We start from the raw sequence: 22,447 nt of genomic DNA on the forward strand, positions 1-22,447 counted from the left end.
GAGACGTCCTGACACCTTATAGGAACCTGACACATACAATGATACCGTCACCCCCGATCCCTTCATAGCGTTACTGTATAATGTCCCAGCATTCCCAGCAGTGTCACCTCTCCAGTCAGCAGCTCAATCATCTTGTAGGTGAGTTCTAGGATCTTCTGGTCATTGATGTCCTCATGTATCGGGGGGTGAGGTGGAGGCCCCGTGATTGGGCTCAGGGGTCTTCCCCATCCCTCAGACACAGGGGCCTGACAGCGCTCACTAGAGGTCTTCTTCACTACTGTGTAATCCTGGTTATGGAGAGACACAGTAATAAATCTCACTCCAGACATTTCCAGAGTCCTCACCTCTCCAGTTCTGTCCATCTGTTATTCCCATAGATAAGAATGATGTAATGTGACGTCATCAGAATCTCTCACCTCTCCAGTAAGCCGGAAGAGGATCTCTAGGGTGAGGTGTAATATCCTCTCCGCCATCTTCTCCCTGTCCATATCAATCCTTCACGGGGCAATCAGGAGAATTCTCTTATATAGAAGATCTCCACTGAGAGGATCCGATATTGTAGGGACCTGAATGGGGAGAAGATGACGATGTGACATCAGAAAGAATCCACTGTAATAATACAATTACTGGAGAGAATAAGGGGAACATATAATGAGAACATTCTGGGGGAACATTATACTGTGTGCGGGCAGAAAGGGGCCGAGGACCGAGGGCAGAAAGGGGCCGAGGACTGAGGGCAGAAAGTGGCCGAGGACTGAGGGCAGAAAGGGGCCGAGGACCGAGGGCAGAAAGGGGCCGAGGACCGAGGGCAGAAAGAGGCCGAGGACCGAGGGCAGAAAGGGGCCGAGGACCGAGGGCAGAAAGGGGCCGAGGGCCGAGGGCAGAAAGGGGCCGAGGACCGAGGGCAGAAAGGGGCCGAGGACTGAGGGCAGAAAGGGGCCGAGGACTGAGGGCAGAAAGGGGCCGAGGACTGAGGGCAGAAAGGGGCTGAGGACTGAGGGCAGAAAGGGGCCGAGGACTGAGGGCAGAAAGGGGCCGAGGACTGAGGGTAGAAAGGAGCCGAGGACTGAGGGCAGACGGGTTTCCTCACTTCCGGCCTCTCATAGTTGGGGCGTCTGTATCTATCAGAGGAAAAGGAACAAAATCCTCACAATTCATAGAAATCAGCGAGAGAAAAACTACAAGAAAGTCTCAGAGCTGAAGGGGTTAATGCCGCCTGCCCCAGTAATGGGGAATCTCCACACACCTCCACCTGCAGAGCCGCACACTAGATATATAATACCCTGCACCTACCTCCACCTGCAGAGCCGCACACTAGATATATAATACCCTGCACCTACCTCCTCCTGCAGAGCCGCACACTAGATATATAATACCCTGCACCTACCTCCACCTGCAGAGCCGCACACTAGATATATAATACCCTGCACCTACCTCCACCTGCAGAGCCGCACACTAGATATATAATACCCTGCACCTACCTCCACCTGCAGAGCCGCACACTAGATATATAATACCCTGCACCTACCTCCACCTGCAGAGCCGCACACTAGATATATAATACCCTGCACCTACCTCCACCTGCAGAGCCGCACACTAGATATATAATACCCTGCACCTACCTCCACCTGCAGAGCCGCACACTAGATATATAATACCCTGCACCTACCTCCACCTGCAGAGCCGCACACTAGATATATAATACCCTGCACCTACCTCCACCTGCAGAGCCGCACACTAGATATATAATACCCTGCACCTACCTCCTCCTGCAGAGCCGCACACTAGATATATGGCTGCTCTGTGCTTACAGGACCTGTGATGATGTCACATGGAGGGGAGGAGTCAGGGGTCACATGATCACCTCCTCAGTGTAGTCCTATATTGGCGTCTGCACACACTGGACAGGCGCGGTGTCATTGGACGGTTATAGTAATCCACTGTTGCGTATGTATGTGACCCCTGTTGCATATGTATGTGACCCCTGTTGCATATGTATGTGACCCCTTCACACTCTTATTTCAATCTTTGCTAAATTGAAATCTGTATTGATAAGTTCAGGTTAGGAGAAGATTTATTGAGCAACTTTAGAATAAAAACGTTTGGACCTAATCGGTCTTGATCACAAGTCGCTGAAAAATGTGTGTACAACGTATATGGAGCCGAGACACATGTGTATGATGTTCACGTAGCGGAGCTGTGTATGTAACGTGTGTGCATGACGTGTATGTAGTGGAGCCGTGTGTGCATGATGTGTATGTAGCAGATACCCTCTTTTACCACTTTATTAGTCCCCAAAACATCCGTGCAGGTTCGACATAGTCCACACGAGGTCCCATAATGATTCAAGCTCTGCTACATGTAGTTACAGCGCGTGATCATGGCACATGACCACCCGCTGTGAGGTTCAGGCAGAGACTGAGGATCAGTGGTGATGTCACTCAGGTTAGCCGTGGCCACAGATGGAGGTTCCCACGGTCCACCACCTGTGACCGCAGGTAACTTCACCTCAGGTGACTTCAGTGACCTCACCTGAGTTCATTCACCGTTCATCACGCGACTCACCCAGTCTGTGCCTGAACATCACAGTGTACGTAGGAAATACTGTGGATAGAAGTGCAGAATAGGGTCTTACCAGGTAAGGTAACAGATCATATAAATCAAAAAATACCTTTAGAACCATGAGGGGTTCAAGAAAGGAATTGGTGTCTTTTTCTTTAAAATAATTAATTTTTTTTTCACAATTCTTAGTTAAAAAATACAACTAGTACATACTCATAAATATCTGTGTAAAAGGACAGGATCAAATACCCATGTTTAAACAGCAGCGATAAAACCAAAAAATACAACACAATAAAGTTTAAGACCAAATTGTATGGACCACCATAATTAAATAACCTATGGAATACATATATATACATATATATATATATATATATATATATATATATATATATATATATATATATATGTATATATATATACAAAAGTGCAAAAGTGCTCTATCTTCCGAAATGTCACTGATTAGGTATGGTGAAAAAGGTATAAAAAAGAGAATAGCCTATAGAGATAAAGTGCTAGCAAAGTGCAAAGTTTGTTGCTATAATCAAAATACCTTGAAAATGGTCAGGGTTGTTTGGTATATCGCGATATACCAAATGGAGTGTTAATCAGTTTTTTGCAAAGCATCAATATGAGCTGCTTGCAACACAGAGTTCACTGTACCTGTAGTGACCCTGCAGCTTCAGGTGCTACAGGGTACTGCACCTCATCTGGGGTGCAGTATTCATCTTGGATACTGAGGAGGTCATCACTGGTAAACCACCATAACACATCCAACTCATAACACGGGAGCTCTTTCACTGGCACTGGGCACCCTAGTAGGTGTCGGGGGTGGCCATCACGAGGTATGGGACCTCCTGCCCACTAGTTCAGCAACCCAGGAGGCAGGGCACCTTCAGGGAAAGTAAGGAGCTACCTCACACAGAATTCAGTTAGTGCCAGGTCAGCACCCAGTAAGGGGGTCGAGAAGACGTCAGGAAGAGAAGTCAGGAAAAAAAGACAGAATAGAAAGGGGTCCGTAGTCCGGAGCTGGAGGCTCGACCCGGGTTCTTAGGAAGAAGGGTAATCCCAGGGTTCACGAGGAGTGCAGCAACCACCCGTGACCCGTTCCACGGCCCAGAAGCTGGGGTGGAGGGAAGACCACTAGAAAGGACACACAGAAGGAAACACCGGCCTTGACCTCCGAACTATCCTGGATCGTCTGGAGCCCATAACAGCAGAGCGCAGGACTCCAAAGGCGGTGTAATATCAGTGAGTAAAGAACTTTGACTGCAATCTCTATGTCGTCCCATCACTGCCGGCGCTCCCATCATCGCGCCCCTGCGCCATAGGCGATTACTAATCCCAACATCCTCCCTGGGGCCTGAGCTCTGCCTGTGGAGAGCAGTACCATCCAAGCTACGTGATCATCCGCCCCAGAGAAGACCTCCTGCAGTGGCGGCTAATACTTGGCCGCACACTACAGGTGGCGTCACGAATACAAACTTCACACACCATCCCCACTATTATTGACACCGCTGGGGTCACGGAACCCTGGCCCGGCCTCTGTGACATCCCAAACCGACACCGGCCCGGTGACGAGTAATCCCCAAGACCCCGTGGGCATGTCATACCCGTGGAACTTCTCCACCTGCTGGGGACTACAATATTTCTCAGGGTAGGGGCCCTTCTAAAAGTGATACCCGAATGAGTAGGCATAATATCCTTTAAAATAAGATCTTTTAATAACATGTTCCAATCTTTTTCCAAAATGTTTCTAATAAAAACACTGTCATTACTGTATGTGGTAATGAAATTTGTCGTGAAATCATGCAAATTACTGGATTCAAAAGCAGCAGTTCTGGGTTTAAATTGCCTTGACTTATCTGTTACCTTATCTGGTAAGACCCTATTCTGCGCTTCTATCCGCAGTATTTCCTACGTACACTGTGATAGTCAGGCACAGACTGAGTGAGTCATGTGATGACATGCGCCTATGACACAGGGGTGTGATGATGGGAGCACCGGCAGTGATGGGACAACACAGAGGTTGTAGTCAAAGTTCTTTACTCACTGAGATAATGTGACGCCCTGGCCTATCAGGTCATCACAAAGGTGCCATGCAATCTGCCCTTCTGCATGGCACCCACTCCTCCTTGATCCTGTCCATCTGATGTTGCTACCAACAGGTATAAATAATCCTGAGGAACACTCTGCACCACACCCACCAGTCACTCATTGGGCAGCCTGAGGGGAATAGAGCCACATAGATGGGGGGATGGAAGAGGGAGGTCAGAGATGTCAGTACAGTTCAGACAGTCGAGTTGAGAGGAGGAGAGGAATTGAGCAGCGGTGACAGGACAGGTCATGCTGTGGAGCTGGGCTCCTGTACCCGTCTCAGGTTGCCAGACGTTGGCCTGGCGAGAAGGAGCTGGAACCCCGGTTGCAGGGGGTAGTGACGGGGCATGGTGCTGCTACAGAGAGCAGGCCGGCTGCCTTGTGCTACAACCGGGCAGGGACCAGGGCACGACGGGGTACGCGGACCCTAGGCTGGGAAGTAGCTTCACGCAGCCCAGTAATTCACCAGACGGGAACGGAGTCTTCAGGAACCGTTCCCCACCCGCTCCAAAATCGGGGTACTAGCACAACGACGGGGATAGGACTTCTCACAATCGTCCAGAAAATCCCAAGCGTGAACCCTGAGAGCAAGCTCACCTTGCTAGCCATGCAGGTGAGCGGGACCCGAGTAGTTCTAGGCGAAAGGGATCCACCTAAGAGAAACACTGTGCCAAGGAACAAGGCTTCAGACCAACCAGCAACACCAAAGGGGCACGGAACCAGCGTGCTCGTCCAACAGCAACGGAGCATTCAAGAGTTTGGTTTACCTGGTGTCAGCGTCAGTGACTTTGGACTGTGTGAGTACCTGATATCTCTCTACTCCCGAAGGGTCTCCCCACTCAAACCATCACCGAGCCCCGGGACATCACTCCCCTGCCAACGGATTGGTTAACATCTCTAGCTGCCACCCCATCGTCATCTGGCTCCCTAAACAGAAGCAGTGGTCCCTCACATTACCACACACCGTGGGTGGCATCACGAACATTTTTCCCAAACAAATCCCCCCTTTTTATTCCGGGGAAGTAGCACGACCCTGCCTCGGATCCGGAGACCCCTCGATCCACTGTGGATCCGGGTCCGAGCAGTCTGTCGGCTGTTGCGTGGGCGGCAGAATTACACCGCCTTTGGAGCCCTGTGCTCTGCTTTTATGGGCTCCAGCCGATCCAGGATAGTTCGGAGGTCAAGGCTGGTGTTTCCTTCTGTGTGTCCTTTCTAGTGGTCTTACCTCCACCCCAGCTTCTGGGCCGTGGAACGGGTCACGGGTGGTTGCTGCACTCCTCGTGAACCCTGGGATTACCCTTCTTCCTAAGAAGCCGGGTCGAGCCTCCAGCTCCGGACCATGGACCCCTTTCTATTCTGTCTTTTTTTCCTGACTTCTCTTCCTGACGTCTTCTCGACCCCCTTCCTGGGTGCTGACCTGGCACTAACTGAATTCTGTGTGAGGTGACTGCTTACTTCCCTTGAAGGTGCCCCGCCTCCTGGGTTCCTGAACTAGTGGGCAGGAGGTCCCATACCTTGTGATGGCCACCCCCGACACCTACCCTAGCCCAGTCCCAGTGAAAGAGCTCCCGTGTTATGAGTTGGATGTGTTATGGTGGTTTACCAGTGATGACCTCCTCAGTATCCAAGATGAATATTGCACCCCAGATGAGGTGCAGTACCCTGTAGCGCCTGAAGCTGCAGGGTCACTACAGGTACAGTGAACTCTGTGTTGCAAGCAGCTCATATTGATGCTTTGTAAAAAACTGTTTATTCTGGAAGTCCATCCAACATAAGAGGAAATCCTTCTGCTATTCCTCTGTTTCGGAAGATTTTCTGATAAAGGGCCGTCTCAGATGCCAGTCTTATTTTATTGTATACCTGATAGAAGGCGGCTGTAATAAAGAGTATGTGGGCAGGACCTCTCAAACACTCCATGCGAGTGTAATAAACAGTATGTGGACAGGACCTCTCAGACACTCCACAACAGACGTCATTCCCACAGGCAGAATATTAAAACTGTTTTTTACTACATGGACTCTCTAGGCATTGGTCATAATAAAAATATGGCTTTAAGGGTGACCCCATCGAACAGATCCTTCCTAATACCCCTAATAGATTATAGGTATTAAGTACAAAAGAAACATTCTGGATATACAAATTAAACACTTTGTAGCCTATAGGTTTAAATGAGGGGACAGATTTGTGTTATTAATATCATTTTATTGATCTATTTTTATTCAATTTAATACATTTCTTTGTTTTATATTATTTATTTATATTATATTAATTTTATATTATCTTAATTCAGGTCCCGACTTTTAAATATGTTTCATTTTAATAATGTTTATATTTATACATTTATGTATAAATTGGATGATGTTAATGATTCATGTTTATAATTGAGGGATGGGGTGTGTGATTTGGGAACCCCTTATGAAGTCCTGTGTGTGGTTATTCCGGCACTGTCCTTCGCACTGTAGTCATGCAGGAGGGCTTCTCGTTTGAAGCTTGTGAACTTTCCGTAATCTGCGTAGACGCAGTGAGGTAAAGACGCAGTGAGGTAATTCCCACGGTCTGAACTCTTTTATCCCCCACGCATGCGCGGTGTGGTTCTCTCCCACGGACCTGAACTCCTGTTACCCCTCACGCATGCGCACTCCTGCTTTGCTCTGGCACTCGTTTTCTGAACCTTCACAGCTAGAATCACTATACTAAGGAATACAAATATATGGTGCACATCAACACTCCCCACCAATAACTAATATTCTTTCATTCAATTAAAATTCATTATTTTAACATTCCTTTTTGTTTTTAAAACTGAAGAAATGTTCATTAATTTCTTTCCTCCATGGATTTTTCTTCATTGCTTCCTGAGCGGCTTCATCTGTATTTGCACAACATGAAAACCCGCAGGCGGACCGCCACCTCCAGGGGTTCTAACTGGGTCTGTTTAGGGCCCTTATACAAAAAGAAATTTTAATTTTCACCCATATTGCTTTTTTTGCTTATATGAACTCCTTCTCGTACGTTAACCTCATATGTACGATTGCCGCACGCGGTCTCTGCACACACACTGTATATTATGTCTGCACTACTATATGAAACCTCTCAACACTTCTTACCCATAAGGACTTTCCTGCTCGTGGCCTATGAACATTCGCACTGCATATCAATTTTTGCACAACCCGTCACTATACACATGCAATTTTTTATTTTGCTTCAGTTTTTCCCTTTGATAAATAATACACGATTGTGAGATTCCAAGTTTTTAATTATTTTTAGTTATTTTTTTTCTCTCTGTAATATCATCATCAATTTAGTTTTTTCAGGACAACCCCCTCCATTTTTTAACACAGTAAATACCATAACCTTTCTTATCTTCCCATTGTTTATCATGATCCCTATATAGGGCTGTGGATAGTGCCTCCAGCCAGTGTATTACTACAATCCCCAGTAAATCCCACAGTTCTAGACTCTCAGCATTCTGTTATATTTCCAAGAAATATTTTTGCATTATTCATTTTCTCTTTTTCCTTTTTGTTTTATAATTTCTATATTGTTGTGATATTTGTTACTTCCAGGACTTTTAAAGTCGTCTTTTAATACATTAGGCTTTAAATCTTGTTGTCGTTTTTTGATTAGTCGATTGTCTCGCCAGAATTTGAAATACAGTGGGCGGTCCTCTGAAGTATCTGTATGTATATATATAGGTTCTTTCCTCTGTAGTAGACTGTTGATTTTTCTTTGATGTCCTGATGAAGGAGACAGAGTTTTCTGAACACGTCGACCTGAATAAAAGCATAAAGAGATTAAATAATCAATATGTGATTTTCTGGTGATAACGCGGCATACACCCGATATCTCCTCCGACACGTCTGAATTCGCTTTCCAGGGCTGCGGCTGCCGCCATCTTTTATGTACGTTTAGGAGCTGTGACTGGCACAACCCTTATAGGTGAATAAAATTAACTTGGCTTATCTCTTTCCTTACCTGGTAAGACCCTATTCTGCGCTTCTATCCACAGTATTTCCTACATACACTGTGAGATTCAGGCAGAGACTGAGTGAGTCATGTGATGAGCTGTGAATGAACTCCGGTGAGGTCACTGAAGTCATCTGAAGTCAAGTTATCTGCGATCACAGGTTTTTCTTCTAAAGTTGCTCAACAAATCTTCTCCTCATCTGAACTTATCAATAAAGAATTCAATTTAGCAAAGATTGAAATGAGTTTGAAGGGGTCACATACATACGCAACAAGGGTCACATACATACGCAACAGGGGTCACATACATACGCAACAGGGGTTAACTATAACCGTCCACTGACACCATGCCTCATCCCATCCAGAGTGTGCACGCCAATATAGGACTACACTGAGGAGCTGATCATGTGACCCTGACTCCTCCCCTCCATATGACATCATCACAGGTCCTGTAAGCACAGAGCAGCCATATACCTAGTGTGCGGCTCTGCAGGTGGAGGTGTGTGGAGATTCCCCATTACTGGGGCAGGCGGCATTAACCCCTTCAGCTCTGAGACTATTTTGATGTTTTTCTCTTGCTTATTTCTATAAATTCTGAGGATTTTGTTCCTTTTCCTCTGATAGATACAGACGCCCCAACTATGAGAGGCCGGAAGTGAGGAAACCCGTCTGCCCTCAGTCCTCGGCCACTTTCTGCCCCCAGTCCTCGGCCCCTTTCTGCCCTCAGTCCTCGGCCCCTTATTACCCTCAGTCCTCGGCCCCTTTCTGCCCCCAGTCCTCGGCCCCTTTCTGCCCTCAGTCCCCGGCCCCTTTCTGCGCTCAGTCCTCGGCCCCTTTCTGCCCCCAGTCCTCGGCCCCTTTCTGCCCTCAGTCCCCGGCCCCTTTCTGCCCTCGGTCCTCGGCCCCTTTCTGCCCTCGGTCCTCGGCCCCTTTCTGCCCTCACACAGAATAATGTTCCTCCAGAATGTTCTCATTATATGTTTCCCCTTATTCTCTCCAGTAATTGTATTATTACAGCGGATTCTTTGTGATGTTACATCGTCATCTTCTCCCCATTCAGGTCCCTACAATATCGGATCCTCTCAGTGGAGATCTTCTATAGAAGAGAATTCTCCTGATTGCCCCGTGAAGGATGGATATGGACAGGGACAAGATGGCGGAGAGGATATTACACCTCACCCTAGAGATCCTCTTCCGGCTTACTGGAGAGGTGAGAGATTCTGATGACGTCACATTACACCATTCTTATCTATGGGAATAACAGATGGACAGAACTGGAGAGGTGAGGACTCTGGAAATGTCTGGAGTGAGATTTATTACTGTGTCTCTCCATAACCAGGATTACACAGTAGTGAAGAAGACCTCTAGTGAGCGCTGTCAGGCCCCTGTGTCTGAGGGATGGCGAAGACCCCTGAGCCCAATCACGGGGCCTCCACCTCACCCCCCGATACATGAGGACATCAATGACCAGAAGATCCTAGAACTCACCTACAAGATGATTGAGCTGCTGACTGGAGAGGTGACACTGCTGGGAATGCTGGGACATTATACAGTAACGCTATGAAGGGATCGGGGGTGACGGTATCATTGTATGTGTCAGGTTCCTATAAGGTGTAAGGACGTCACCGTCTATTTCTCCATGGAGGAGTGGGAGTATTTAGAAGGACACAGAGATGTGTACAAGGACGTCATGATGGAGGTTCCCCGGCCCCTCACATCACCAGGTAATAGACAGGACTAAATACACACAGCCTATAATTATCTGTATGTAAGGAATTTATTCAGTCCCTGTATGTGTCTCCTCCAGTTCTATCCAGTAAGAGGACAACACCAGAGAGATGTCCCCGTCCTCTTCTCCCACAGGACTGTAAACAAGAAGACCCCGATGTTTCTCAGGATCATCAGGTAGATGGAGGGAAGGTGCCATGAAATCTCCCTATGATGTGTAGACGTCTGTGAAGGTCTTGTGCTCAGTCTTGTTTTATCCTCCAGTATTATATGTGTTATACTTGTGTAATGAGAGCGGTGGAGATGGCAGGATTAGAGCTGATCATAGATGGGACTTCTCCATCTGTCTGTGACTTTTACAATATTTGTTTCAGGGGGAAGATCTGACTTATATTAATACTACAGAGACATATGTGAGGGGTGATGAGCGGAGTAAAGAGGAGATTCCTACAGATAACCGCCCAGGTGAGTAGTGACCACTAAATGCAGAGAAGTCACTGATTCTTCTCAGTCACCGGCTGTAGCTGCTTTATCAGGGTTGTAGTCCGGCCATAGAAAATAGTCACCATTCTGCTGCTAGACCACCACATGCTCCTCCACACAAAACTACCCCCATTATTTTGAACATTGGACGCCCCCTTCTGTTGGAGTGAGATCTGTATCAGCCAGATCTTACAGGTAGGATCTATCCTATCCCCTGAAATTAGAAGATGATGACCCTTAGCTGCCCAGATCTGTAACCTGCAAAGAAGAATCTAATCTGTATGGTGGACCCCTAAGAGAAAGCGGAGGGTAATGAGGCTGGTGACCTCCTAGATTCTTAGTTTGGTGTCGTGTTCTCCAGGTGAATAAAGATTGATTGCTCTCAGTGGGAGAAACAAAATAATAATCTTGTAGTTGATGAAGAGACATCAGTAGTCTGGAAAGCTTGCTCTGTAACATCATTTATTATATTTTTGTTCTTCATTAATAAGTATCATAACTACAAGATTCTTATTGTTTCTCCCACTGAGAGCAATGACTCCATCTTCCTAGAATCTTGGCATCTTATTGATGGATCTTCCTTCTCTCCTTTCTGATGAATGTGCTGATAGGGGCGTTTATATCCAAAGTTCAGCACAGTAACATATGAGGGAGGTTAGGATTATCCCACAGTGGGTACATGGAGGCCGGGCAGTCCACACACAGGATTTCCAAAATTTAATTAGAAAAAGAAGGAAAGTAATTAACACTCAAAGTTCTGATATTTTTATCTTCAAGATCCTGAAAGACATTTTCTCTGAATTGGACAAATGTCCATTATATAAGAACTTGTACTGGAGCCGTCCATTGTTCAGTCCGAGATGAAAAAAGTTAAATGTCCAATATTTCTTCAAGAAACTCATCTGACAGAAGATATTGGCCCCTACAATAGTTTGGATTGCCGAGAGCCCCCGAGCCACATACTGTAATTATTCCAGATGTGTCCCCTCTAGTTACTAAATCACTGACGGTGAAGGCTGTCGGGGTGGAGGGCGGTCATTTTAGTAGAGGTGTTATTGTCTATAGTCACAGTTTTCTCTATAGTAGTTAGTACCAAAGCCGCTCTTATTTCATGGCTTTCCACTGCAGCCAGTTTTCTGCTCCTATCCAGGCCCCATTTCTCCAATCTGACATCTGTCACTTTACATGATAACACCTTTGTAATGTTAAAGGGAACCTGTCACCAGATTTGGTCACTATAAGTTGCGGCCATCACCTGTTGGCTCTTACATACAACATTCTAGAATACTGTATATAAGAGCCCAGGCCGTTCTGTATAATGTAAAAAACACTTTTATTATACTCACCTACGGGGTGGTCTGGTCCGATGAGTGTTACTGCTTTCCAGTCCGGTGCGTCCTCTACTAAGATGTGCGTTCTCCTTGTTCTCAGGCCCGTATGGATGATGTGTCCTATGTCATCCACACAGGCCGGTATTTCAGTCCTGTGCAGGTGCAGTTTGATCTGCCCTGCTAACAGCAGGTCAAAGTAATGGCATGCGCAGGTGAAAGGAAAGGTTTAAGACAGCCCGTGCATGCGCGATACAATACTTTGAACTACCATCCGCAGGGCAGATCAAAGTGCACTTGCGCAGGACTGCAATACCGCCCTGTGTGGATGACGTAGGACGCGTTGTCCACATGAAGCTGTGCAGAATTCACTGAACCGGAGACCATCAACACCCATTAGACCGGACCACCTCTAGGTGAGTATTATAAAAGTGCTTTTTTATGTTATACAGAGCAGCATAGACTCTTATATACAGTATTCTAGAATGCTGAATTTAAGAGCCTATTGGTAGTGGCTGCAGCTTATAGGGGCCAAATCTGGTGATGAGTTACTTTTAATCTGATCTTAGTGTTTCTGAGATTTGTACTTTATCTTACTTGTACTGTTAGATTAATTTGTTTTGCATTTATTAAAAAAACAACAAACAAACCTGAAATTCGCCAAAAATGTAAAAGAGTTAGAAGTGATCAAACATTGCATTTCAATGCTCTTAAAACAAAAAAAAATACCGCAAAATATAGTAATTAAATAGCATTTACCGTATTCTGCTTTTGTCTAAATGACAGAAGCCATATCTCTTTATAATCAAGAGTCTTTCAGCTACAACCATTTGGAAACCCTCCATTTTTCAACTGTCGGAGTAGCAGTTTGGTATCACCTGGCCTACAAAACATTATTTGATGGCTTAATAAAATATACGGGAGGCAAAATGAACAAAGATGGTTGAACATCATGGTCTACTGGTTCCTGCTCTGAGGTCTACTGTTAGATTGTAAACAGTTTTTGTTTACAATTTACATAACTTGCAGTTTTTTTTAGCTATGTTACGCTTGCGGGAGTGGACCCACTGGGCCGCAGCACTGGCTTAACTAGGAGGTGGGCAGCTAAGTAACTACCTCATCTTTATTAGAGCCTCTGATGGCGAGGCTAGGCTTATGCTGGAAGGTAGCCACTTGGTGCTACTCCAGGGAGTCATGGGATGGCGACAGCTGTCCTCAGGGGTCGGGGTTAGGATATACTGACAGGCACTGCAGGTCTGGAAAGCACAACTGGTATAGATAGATGCATCAGGTCTGCTAAGCACATCGGATACTAGGATACAGACACGTGTTCGCACCCACAATGTAACACTCAGGAAACAGAGCTGACAACTAGCAACACATCTCTAAGGATAGACCATGTTGCCCTGGCACCTCCATAGGGGAAGGATGCCTTAAATACCCAGTGCCTCTCAGTCATAGGTTGACTACCTGGTTAGGGCACGTTGGCCTTTTAAAAATAGGTGCTCGCACCCTAAGCATTCTCCCAAGAGTTCTGCATGGTGTGTGCAGGCCCTGGGAGATGGCAGCAGTGACCAGGGTCACGGAAGTCCCCACTGTGTGACTAGGAGGGTAAGTGTGCTGGAGTCCCCAGCAGGGAAAGGGTGCAGGACCGTGTGGGGATGCCGGTAAATGTGTTACAAGCTATTTTATCAATGATATCTTTAAATTTGTATATATTACAATATTTTTTTTATTGTTGGCAGATGAGTGTACCAGGAGAATAGAGGCACAACTGACATCTTCAATTTTTCAATCACATGACCTTGATATCACACAAGATATAACTGAAGTGAATGCCACTATTCCAGATATACCATCATCCCCCCACAGCAAAGATCTATCATCAGTTTCTTTTAAACAAGTCCTACTTTCTGATTCATCACAGGCTATTAAGAAAAATAAATCTCACAAAAGAGGCATTCAAAATCAAAATGTTCTTACAGCAAAGAAGCAGTTTTCAACTTCAGAATATCGAAAAATCCATAAAAAAATTAACACAGGAGAGAGAAGATTTTCTTCAGAGTCTGTTAGTTACCAGAAAACACATACAGAGGAGAAGCCTTTTTCATGTTCAGAATGTAGGAAATGTTTTACACGTAAATCAACATGTTTTGAACATCAGCGAACTCACACAGGGGAGAAGCCTTTTTCATGTTCAGAATGTGGAAGATGTTTTGCCCGTAAATCAAATCTTGTTGCACATCAGAGAATTCACACAGGGGAGAAGCATTTTTCTTGTTCAGAATGTGGAAGATGTTTTGCACTTAAATCAAATCTTGTTGCACATCAGAGAATTCACACAGGGGAAAAGCGTTTTTCATGTTCAGAATGTGGGCAATGTTGTGCAACTAAATCACATCTTGTTAGACATCAGAGAATTCACACAGGGGAGAAGCCTTTTTCATGTCCTGAATGTGGGAAATGTTTTGCAGATCAAACAAATCTTGTTATACATTATAGAACTCACACAGGGGAGAAGCCTTTTTCATGTTCAGAATGTGGGATATGTTTTGCACATAAATCATATCTGGTTACACATCAAAGATCTCACACAGGGCAGAAGCCATATTAATGTTCAGAATGTAGGAAATGTTTTAGTCAAAAATCGTGTCTTGTTACACATCAGAGAACTCACACAGGGGAGAAGCCTTTTTCATGTTCAGAATGTGGGAAATGTTTTGCACAAAAATGCAATCTTTTTCAACATCACAAAACTCACAAGGGTAGAAGCCATTATCATACATAGAAGGAGAGAAATGTTTTACTCAAATTTAATTCATCGACCACTAAGAAAAATTCACACAGGGCGAAAATATATATTTGATAAATTGAACAAGAAAACACAAAAGAAACAGTCAGAGTAAAGGCAAGTAAGTAAACGAGAAAGGGAAAGCATGTTAGCAGTTACATTAGAATTATAATATATACAGTTACTAATAAACGTCTTTTCTAAAAATCTATTAAAACGCAATATTCCATGTGCATCAAACATTTCACATTGTTATATATTTATATATTCTCTTTCTTGGCAAGAGTATTACAACCCTCCCCCCAAAATACCCAACATTCCTCCTCCCTCTTCTTCCTAACTCCCAATCTTAGTGATCTGCCATTCATTACTGTAATGCGGGCTTTACACGAGACGAGCTATCGTGCGATGCATTGTCTGGGTCACGGTTTTCGTGACGCACATCCGGCATCGTTCACGACGTCTCGTGTGACACCTCCGAGCGACGCAGTATCGCTCACAAATCGTGAGTCGTGTACTCGTTTAATTTTAAAATATTGTTTATTTAACATGGCGCCGGTTATTCATCATTCCCGTGGTAGCACACATTGTTCCGTGTGACACGCCGGGGACGATGAACACAGCTTACCTGCATCCCGCGGCACTCGCCGGCTATGCGGAAGGAAGGAGGTGGGCGGGATGTTTACGTCCCTCTCATGTCCGCCCCTCCGCTTCTATTGGCCGGCGGCTGTGTGACATCGCTGTGACGCAGAACGTCCCTCCCCCTTCAGGAAGAGGATGTTCGCTGCCCACAGCGAGGATGCTCAGCAGGTAAGTCCGTGTGATGGGGGTTTCACGACTTTGTGCGACACGGGCAGCGATTTGCCAGTGACGCACAAACGACGGGCCGGGTACGATCGCTCGTGCAATCGCACGATAGATCGCATCGTGTAAAGCCCGCATTACTTTCAGCGCACAATTTCCATGTCTGAACAATGTCTGTAACTTCTCTATACTACAAAAATAAACATGTTCATATTACAAATTACTATTTCCATCTACAATCCATTCCTTCTTTGTGGGAACATCTGATGTGATCGAGTTTTATAATCACTTTCCACTAAGTTTAGTAGTTTTTTCCTCATCATTGGGAACTGACTCCTTTCTCTATTCCCCAATACACATATTATAGGTTCTAAGGGGACTTTAATTGTAAATGCGATGGGCTGCTGATAAGTCTTTGACTTTGTGAATTTTTTTTGTTTCTATGGTAACGAATGTTACATCACATGAAAGCCTTAGATGTCTAATATATGTTTTCAAAATTATGTGTTTGTTGCCTATGGCAACAGTGTTTACACACGCGGGAAAACAAAATGGCGGAGTCTAATGCAATATTCTCAGTAACTGAGAGCAGAGTAGTGATAAAATTCTTGTTTCTGCAAGGAAAGTCCAAAAAGGATATTCATGGTGATATGTCGCAGACATTGGGAAATCAATACCCTTCATATTCCACAGTTACGAACTGGGTTGCCAAATTTAAAACTGGCCACTTCAGCACCAATAATGAGGAACGTCCTGGACGACCGAGACTGGTTGTTGTTCCGGAGATCATCGATGCTGTGCACAATCTCATACTGGAGAATCAACAAATTTCAGCTAAAGTAAGAGCTTCCTCATGTCCAAATGTTCATAGATAATGAGACAAACATGTTCACGGGAAATCCCCATAATGCATGCTATCTGCAAAGTGGGCCCCAAATGTTTGACAACAAATCAGGGAAGCATGCGAGTGAAAACTTCCCGGTCCATTTGTCAGTGTTTCCGGACTAATAAGAACTTCCTTGATCGACTGGTTACTATGGATGAGACCTGGATTTATTTGTATGACCCTGAAAACAAGCAGCAATCAAAAGAGTGGGGGCACAGTGGTTCTCCTCGTCCAAAGAAGTTCAAGGGGCAAAAATCAGCCACTAAGGTGATAGCGTCTGTGTTCTGGGATAAAGAGGGTGTGCTGCTAGTGGACTACCTTCAAAAGGGTTCCACCATCAATCCAAGGTATTACATTGAACTTTTGGTTAAATTTAAAGGTAAGGTGTCGCGGATTTATATAATCCAAACAATGATTACTTGTAAGGTAACATGCAGTTATAATGTTATCTTGCTTTAAATAAATATGTCTTTCCGTTTTTATAATCCGGGAAAGCTGGCAATGGGGGCTGCCATTTTACATTCCAAGTTCTAGCACGACAGTGCAGGCTCGATTTACAGCACCTCATGGACATAGGCGAAAGTGGTCAGATTCCGATCCTATTAGTTCTATTACAACTGTCCTGCTGTGAAACGGTAACGCATATGTGGGCTGCCCAATTCACAGTCGTGGGTGTGTTCAGCCAACGTTTTTCCATAGCTCACGCTTTGGGCTGGGCCGCATTTTTCCCCTACAGACAGGATCTGAAAGAGCAAGCAGTACCATCCTAACAGATCCTAGAACAGTGCCGTTACTGACAGCTGGAGCGGCGTGCAGCGGTTAAGGAGCGGCATGCAGTAGTGGATTACCCTCTCCAATGACACCCCCTCCCCCTCACTCTACCTAGCCCCGCTCTCTCCCCGCCACTGGCATGCATGCAGCAGAGCTGTGTGTGTGTTTGTGTGCGTGTATGCAGGGCATGTGAGTACCGGTGCCCCTCCCCCCAGTGCCGCTGCTACCGTCTCCAATGACATCCCCCCCACTCTCCTTACTGCAGCCACTACTAGCGTGCATGCAAAGCAGTGCGTGAGTACCGTTGCCCCTCCCTTGCCGCTGTGTATCTAATCCTCTCTTATGTGATACTGTCTGCTGAGTTGCTGTATCTAAACTTATCCTGTCTGATACTGTCTTCTGAGCTGTGTATATAATCCTGTACTGTGTGGTACTGTCTGCTGAGCTGTGTATCTAATTCTCTCCTGTGTGATACTGTCTGCCGAGTTGCTGTATCTAATCCTATCCTGTGTGATACTGTCTGCTGAGCTGTGTATCTAATTCTATCCTTGGTGATACTTTGGACATTTCTGCTCACAAGCAAAATGGCTCCGCACTGTGATCCTAAATTACCTTCTCTTATCCTTTTGGAAACCCCAAGGTTGGGAGGGGGAGGTGACATCACACACAGGAGAGCAGATTCTGCCCACTTTACTGCAGCTGTAATGTGAGATATTTCTACAGTGGGATTTCTGTAGGATTTCAGCAGCTGCTCCCCCTAGTGTTTAAGAGTGGAAAATAGCATTTATTTTTTTATTTATATTTTGCTCAATTAAAAACAAATAATACTATTTAAACAAAACATTAAAACATTAAAACTTTCCTTTTTGTCAGTTATTTAAAAAAAAAAATGTTTATGACACCTTCCTTTTAAGGCAGCTCTGAAGGCCAAAGGCGCGGCAAACTATCCAAAGTAATCTTGTTCCTGCAAGACACCGCCTCCGCTCACACTGCACAAGCGACCACGGCAAAACTGGCAGAGCTGGGCTTTCAGCTGGTTGACTACCCACCTTATTCACCAGATCTAGCTCCCTCCAACTCATCTGTTTCCAAACCTAAAGAAACACCTCATGGGTACCAAAGTTCACACCATTTCTGATGCCATGGCTGCTATGGACGCCTGGTTTGAGGCACAACTGAAATTCTTCTTTTTGCTTGGCTTACAGAACTTGGAATACCGATGTAAGAAGTGTGTTGACATCAGTGGAGAGTGTGTGGAATGAATGTAAAGTTCATCATCCTATCTCGTTTCTTTCTGGGAAAAGCCAAAGACTTATCAGCAGCCCCTCGTACTTACTAAATTGCCCCAATAACCTGACATCCAAAACATTTTTTTCCCAATAAAGTCTGAGTATCTAAACTAATGTTCTTCATTTCTGATTCCTCCATTTACTTTTTGGTCGCCCAACCTGTTCCCTCATTATGGCATTATATATCTTGGATACAATACTCTTATTACTACAATTTCTCACTAACAATGCTTTAAGTGTTCACTAATTTTTCCTAAAGTATATCCATTATTCCTCTGTAAGGCCTGACATAATAATTTAGGCCTATTCTCTTGGCCTTTTTTGTTTTTGTTCTTTTTAGATAATATGACCTCCTCGTTGTTTTCTTTCCTTTCCTCGGCTGTTTATTTCTCCACACAAGGTCCTTGATGACATTTTCTATGATTTTAACCCCTTCATCCCCAGCCTGTTTTCACCTTTGTAACCGGCCTTTTCTTGCAATTCTGACCAGTGTCACTTTATGAGGTTATAACTCTGGAGCTTCAAGAGATCTCACTGCTTCTGAGATCCTCTTTTCGCAATATATTGTACTTCATGACATTTGTAAATTCCAGGTACCAAAGAGTGGGGAGGGCACCACCTAACAATTTAATAATACCCTAAATGGGTAAAAGGGTTCACCTCAGCACACTTAATATACATTAATGGAGGAGAGGGACAGAAGTGTGCAAACAAGAGGGATACTCCAATTTATATGAAAAAAGGTTATCTTTATTACAAATGGACACAGGAATACACACTACTAAAAACAATTAAAAGGCAAGCAGCCATATATATCTCTAATCCAATCCTCCGTTGAGGTTTTGCAAACCCCTGCTACCCAAGGGAAAACAATGGTGTGACACAGGGTATAACAATGTATATAGGGAAACCACCAAACAATTTAAATGACAATATTACATGTATACCATACAACCACATAGAATAGCAGATGGCATAAAAAGCATATTATAATTTGCAAGGTCATACAATTGCAAGATGGAAATGGTACCCCAAGCATATTTCACATATACATATATGTGGTTACATTATATAAAGCCACAAGTGAAACCATACCATACGGGACTCCAGAAAAAATTCCCCAACCAAGGTTTCCCATATAAGTAACCTGTAGATATCTAAACACCAACCATTGTCAAGTTACCCATAGAGATAGAGTAGCAGTGGGTATAGTCCCCACGCGTATCGTCACCTACTGGGGTGACTTCATCAGGGGTGGGTTCCCTGTATCCACCAAGTACAGGCTTTAAATACCTTGATATCCGAATATCAGCTGTGATGTTTTCAAATTGCGCGCCTCAGAAGCACCCGGCGTCCCGGAAATAGCTACTGCACATGCGCGAGATCATACAGAGAGGAAGTATTGAAAAACGGAGTACCGCGCATGCGCGGGACTCCGAAAAGATGGCGGCCGCCATAGAGAGAGACATGTTTTGAAGAACATAATAGATTTGATATAAATGTATTGTAAGCAGATCGGAGCTGACTAGGACAGAGCGACAGTCCATCCTCCACAGATCATACCTCTTAGAGGTCCATATAGGAAGCTGCGAATACATATACAAATGCATCCATATGTATGTGCACATCCCGCAGGGTGCACACATAAATATCGCTCAGAGCAGTATACTCTTCTACCCACAGTAGAGCACATCCCTAAAATCGTAATAGGTTAGGAGTGCATCCCTAAAAGGTCAAGGCGGACAGGGACAAAGAAGCAGTCCATACTCCATAAGCTATACCTCCTAGGGGTCCATGTAGGGAGCTGCATGTATATGCATGTGCACCTATATATGTGCACATACAATCCATCCTCCACAAATTGTACTTCTTAAGGGTCCATACAGGGAGCTGCAAATACATATACAAATGCATCCATACGTGTGTGCACACACCGCAGGCTGCACACATATATATCGCTCAAGGCAATATACTCTTCTTCTCACCCACAGTAGGGCACATCCCTAAAATCATAATAGGTAAGGATTGAATCCCTTGAAGGTCGAGGAGGACAGGAACAGAGAGGCAGTCCATACCCCATAAGCTGTACCTCCCAGGGGTCCATGTAGGGAGCTGCATGCATATGCATGTGCACCTATATGTGTGATCATGCAAAAAATGCACATACCCACACATATAACACACACAGGGCAATATACCTATCATCTCACCCATAAATAGGGATCATATACCATATACCACTAACAAGCACAGCCCTGGATATCCCATATAATGCCAGATTACATAGCCCTAAATGTACCTGCATGGGGTCCCTATGGTAGGCACACATGTATACCCCAATGAGCAATCATACCCCCCCATCATCCTGAGGCCCCACAATACTTGTATGTGGATCACTAGATAACACCGCCCGCCCACCCCCACCCACCCGACATGGATGGGGGGGGGGGAAAGACCCACTCAAGCACTACCTCTGTTTATAGAAACCAGTAAACAACAGCTCCTCATTTAATCCTCCAGGTGCCAGACTATTTAGATTATAAATCCAAGTGGATTCCCGTCTAAGCAAGTCCAATGTCAAATTTCCTCCTCTAACATTAGTCCTTAAACCTTCCAGTCCAAGAATCTTTATCCCAGATGTTTTTCCGTTATGGTGTTGTAGAAAATGTGCTGCTACCGAGGAGAGAGTCCTGCCTTTCTCAAGGTCCGTTCTAGCCGTATTAATAGTGGAGATGTGCTGTTGAGTTCTTCTCCTCAGTTCTTGTCCAGTCTGTCCTACGTATATCTTGGGGCAACTGCAGATTAAGCCATAAATGAGATTTTTTGTCCGGCAATTGAAATATCCTCTAGGTTTCTGTGAAGATGAGAACATATTATGAAAAATAGGATCTTTTGCCAACATCAGAGGACAGACGTTACAGTTGCCACAGGGAAAAGACCCTTCCAGAGAACCACCCCCCTCCGTTTTTCTAGAGGGTCTATAAAAATGACCGGACGATAGTACATCCCTGAGGTTTTTAGCTCGCCTGGCAATTATCCGAGGGGCCTCCGCAATGTGTGGCTGTAAAGCCAATTCACTCCGCAGAATTCCCCAATTCCTCTTCAAGATCCCTCGTAGATCTGACCATTGATTATTGAAGGTTGTGACTACTCCAATATCACTATACATGGTCTTCTGCTCTCTACCCTTGGTCAGAATCTCCTTTCTCTCTTTCACAGTTGCAGACTGGAAGGCCCGAGAAATTACCTTTTTAGGGTATCCCCTTGCTTGAAACCGTCTCGTCAACTCCCTTGATTGTTCACGAAATTCCACATTATTACTACAGTTTCTCCGAAGACGCAAAAATTGGCCTTTCGGAATCCCTCTTCGAAGATGTTCTGAATGGAAACTGCTGTAGTGTAAAAAACTGTTCGTTGAAGTCGGCTTTCTAAAAAGGTCCGTGGCAATTCTTGAGTCCCTCAGGGAAAGTTTTAAATCCAAAAAATCTACTGAGGTAAGTGACAAAAATGATGTTAGGTAGATATTAAACATATTGTTATTAAGTTCGGAGATAAACTCCTCACATTCTTCCCACGAACCTGTCCACAGCATTAGAACATCGTCCAGATACCGAAACCATTTAAAGACATGTTCTTGATAGGCGGGCATACTTCTCACCTTAGTCTCCTCCCACCAACCCAAATAAATGTTGGCATAGGATGGGGCACAGCGTGCCCCCATTGCAGTTCCTGACACCTGTTTGTA

The 22,447-nt window shown here is 44.9% G+C and overlaps 2 protein-coding genes across 2 annotated transcripts in view; one reads left to right on the plus strand and one right to left on the minus strand.

The window, feature by feature from the left end:
- The window catches only part of LOC142258748 (uncharacterized), an 86,143-nt gene that overhangs the window by 23,569 nt on the left and 40,127 nt on the right, over nt 1-22,447 (minus strand). The window lies entirely within an intron of this gene.
- Nucleotides 9,687-15,928, plus strand: LOC142258741 (oocyte zinc finger protein XlCOF8.4-like). The gene is made up of 6 exons (XM_075331353.1): nt 9,687-9,832; nt 9,962-10,141; nt 10,223-10,346; nt 10,430-10,527; nt 10,725-10,815; nt 13,907-15,928. Exons 1-6 carry the CDS (start codon nt 9,755-9,757, stop codon nt 14,773-14,775), a joined length of 1,440 nt encoding a protein of 479 aa, XP_075187468.1. The 5' UTR covers nt 9,687-9,754; the 3' UTR covers nt 14,776-15,928.

Source organism: Anomaloglossus baeobatrachus (assembly GCF_048569485.1).
Source record: "Anomaloglossus baeobatrachus isolate aAnoBae1 chromosome 5 unlocalized genomic scaffold, aAnoBae1.hap1 SUPER_5_unloc_1, whole genome shotgun sequence".
NCBI classification, from domain to species: Eukaryota; Metazoa; Chordata; class Amphibia; order Anura; family Aromobatidae; genus Anomaloglossus; species Anomaloglossus baeobatrachus.

Bases quoted from the DNA above. Each gene is read 5' to 3' on its own strand.
- LOC142258741 (XM_075331353.1), top strand. From the start codon at position 9,755: ATGGATATGGACAGGGACAAGATGGCGGAGAGGATATTACACCTCACC. The intron at 9,833-9,961 runs GTGAGAGATTCT...CTCCATAACCAG, and splicing joins TCTTCCGGCTTACTGGAGAG to GATTACACAGTAGTGAAGAA. The intron at 10,142-10,222 runs GTGACACTGCTG...TGTATGTGTCAG, and splicing joins TTGAGCTGCTGACTGGAGAG to GTTCCTATAAGGTGTAAGGA.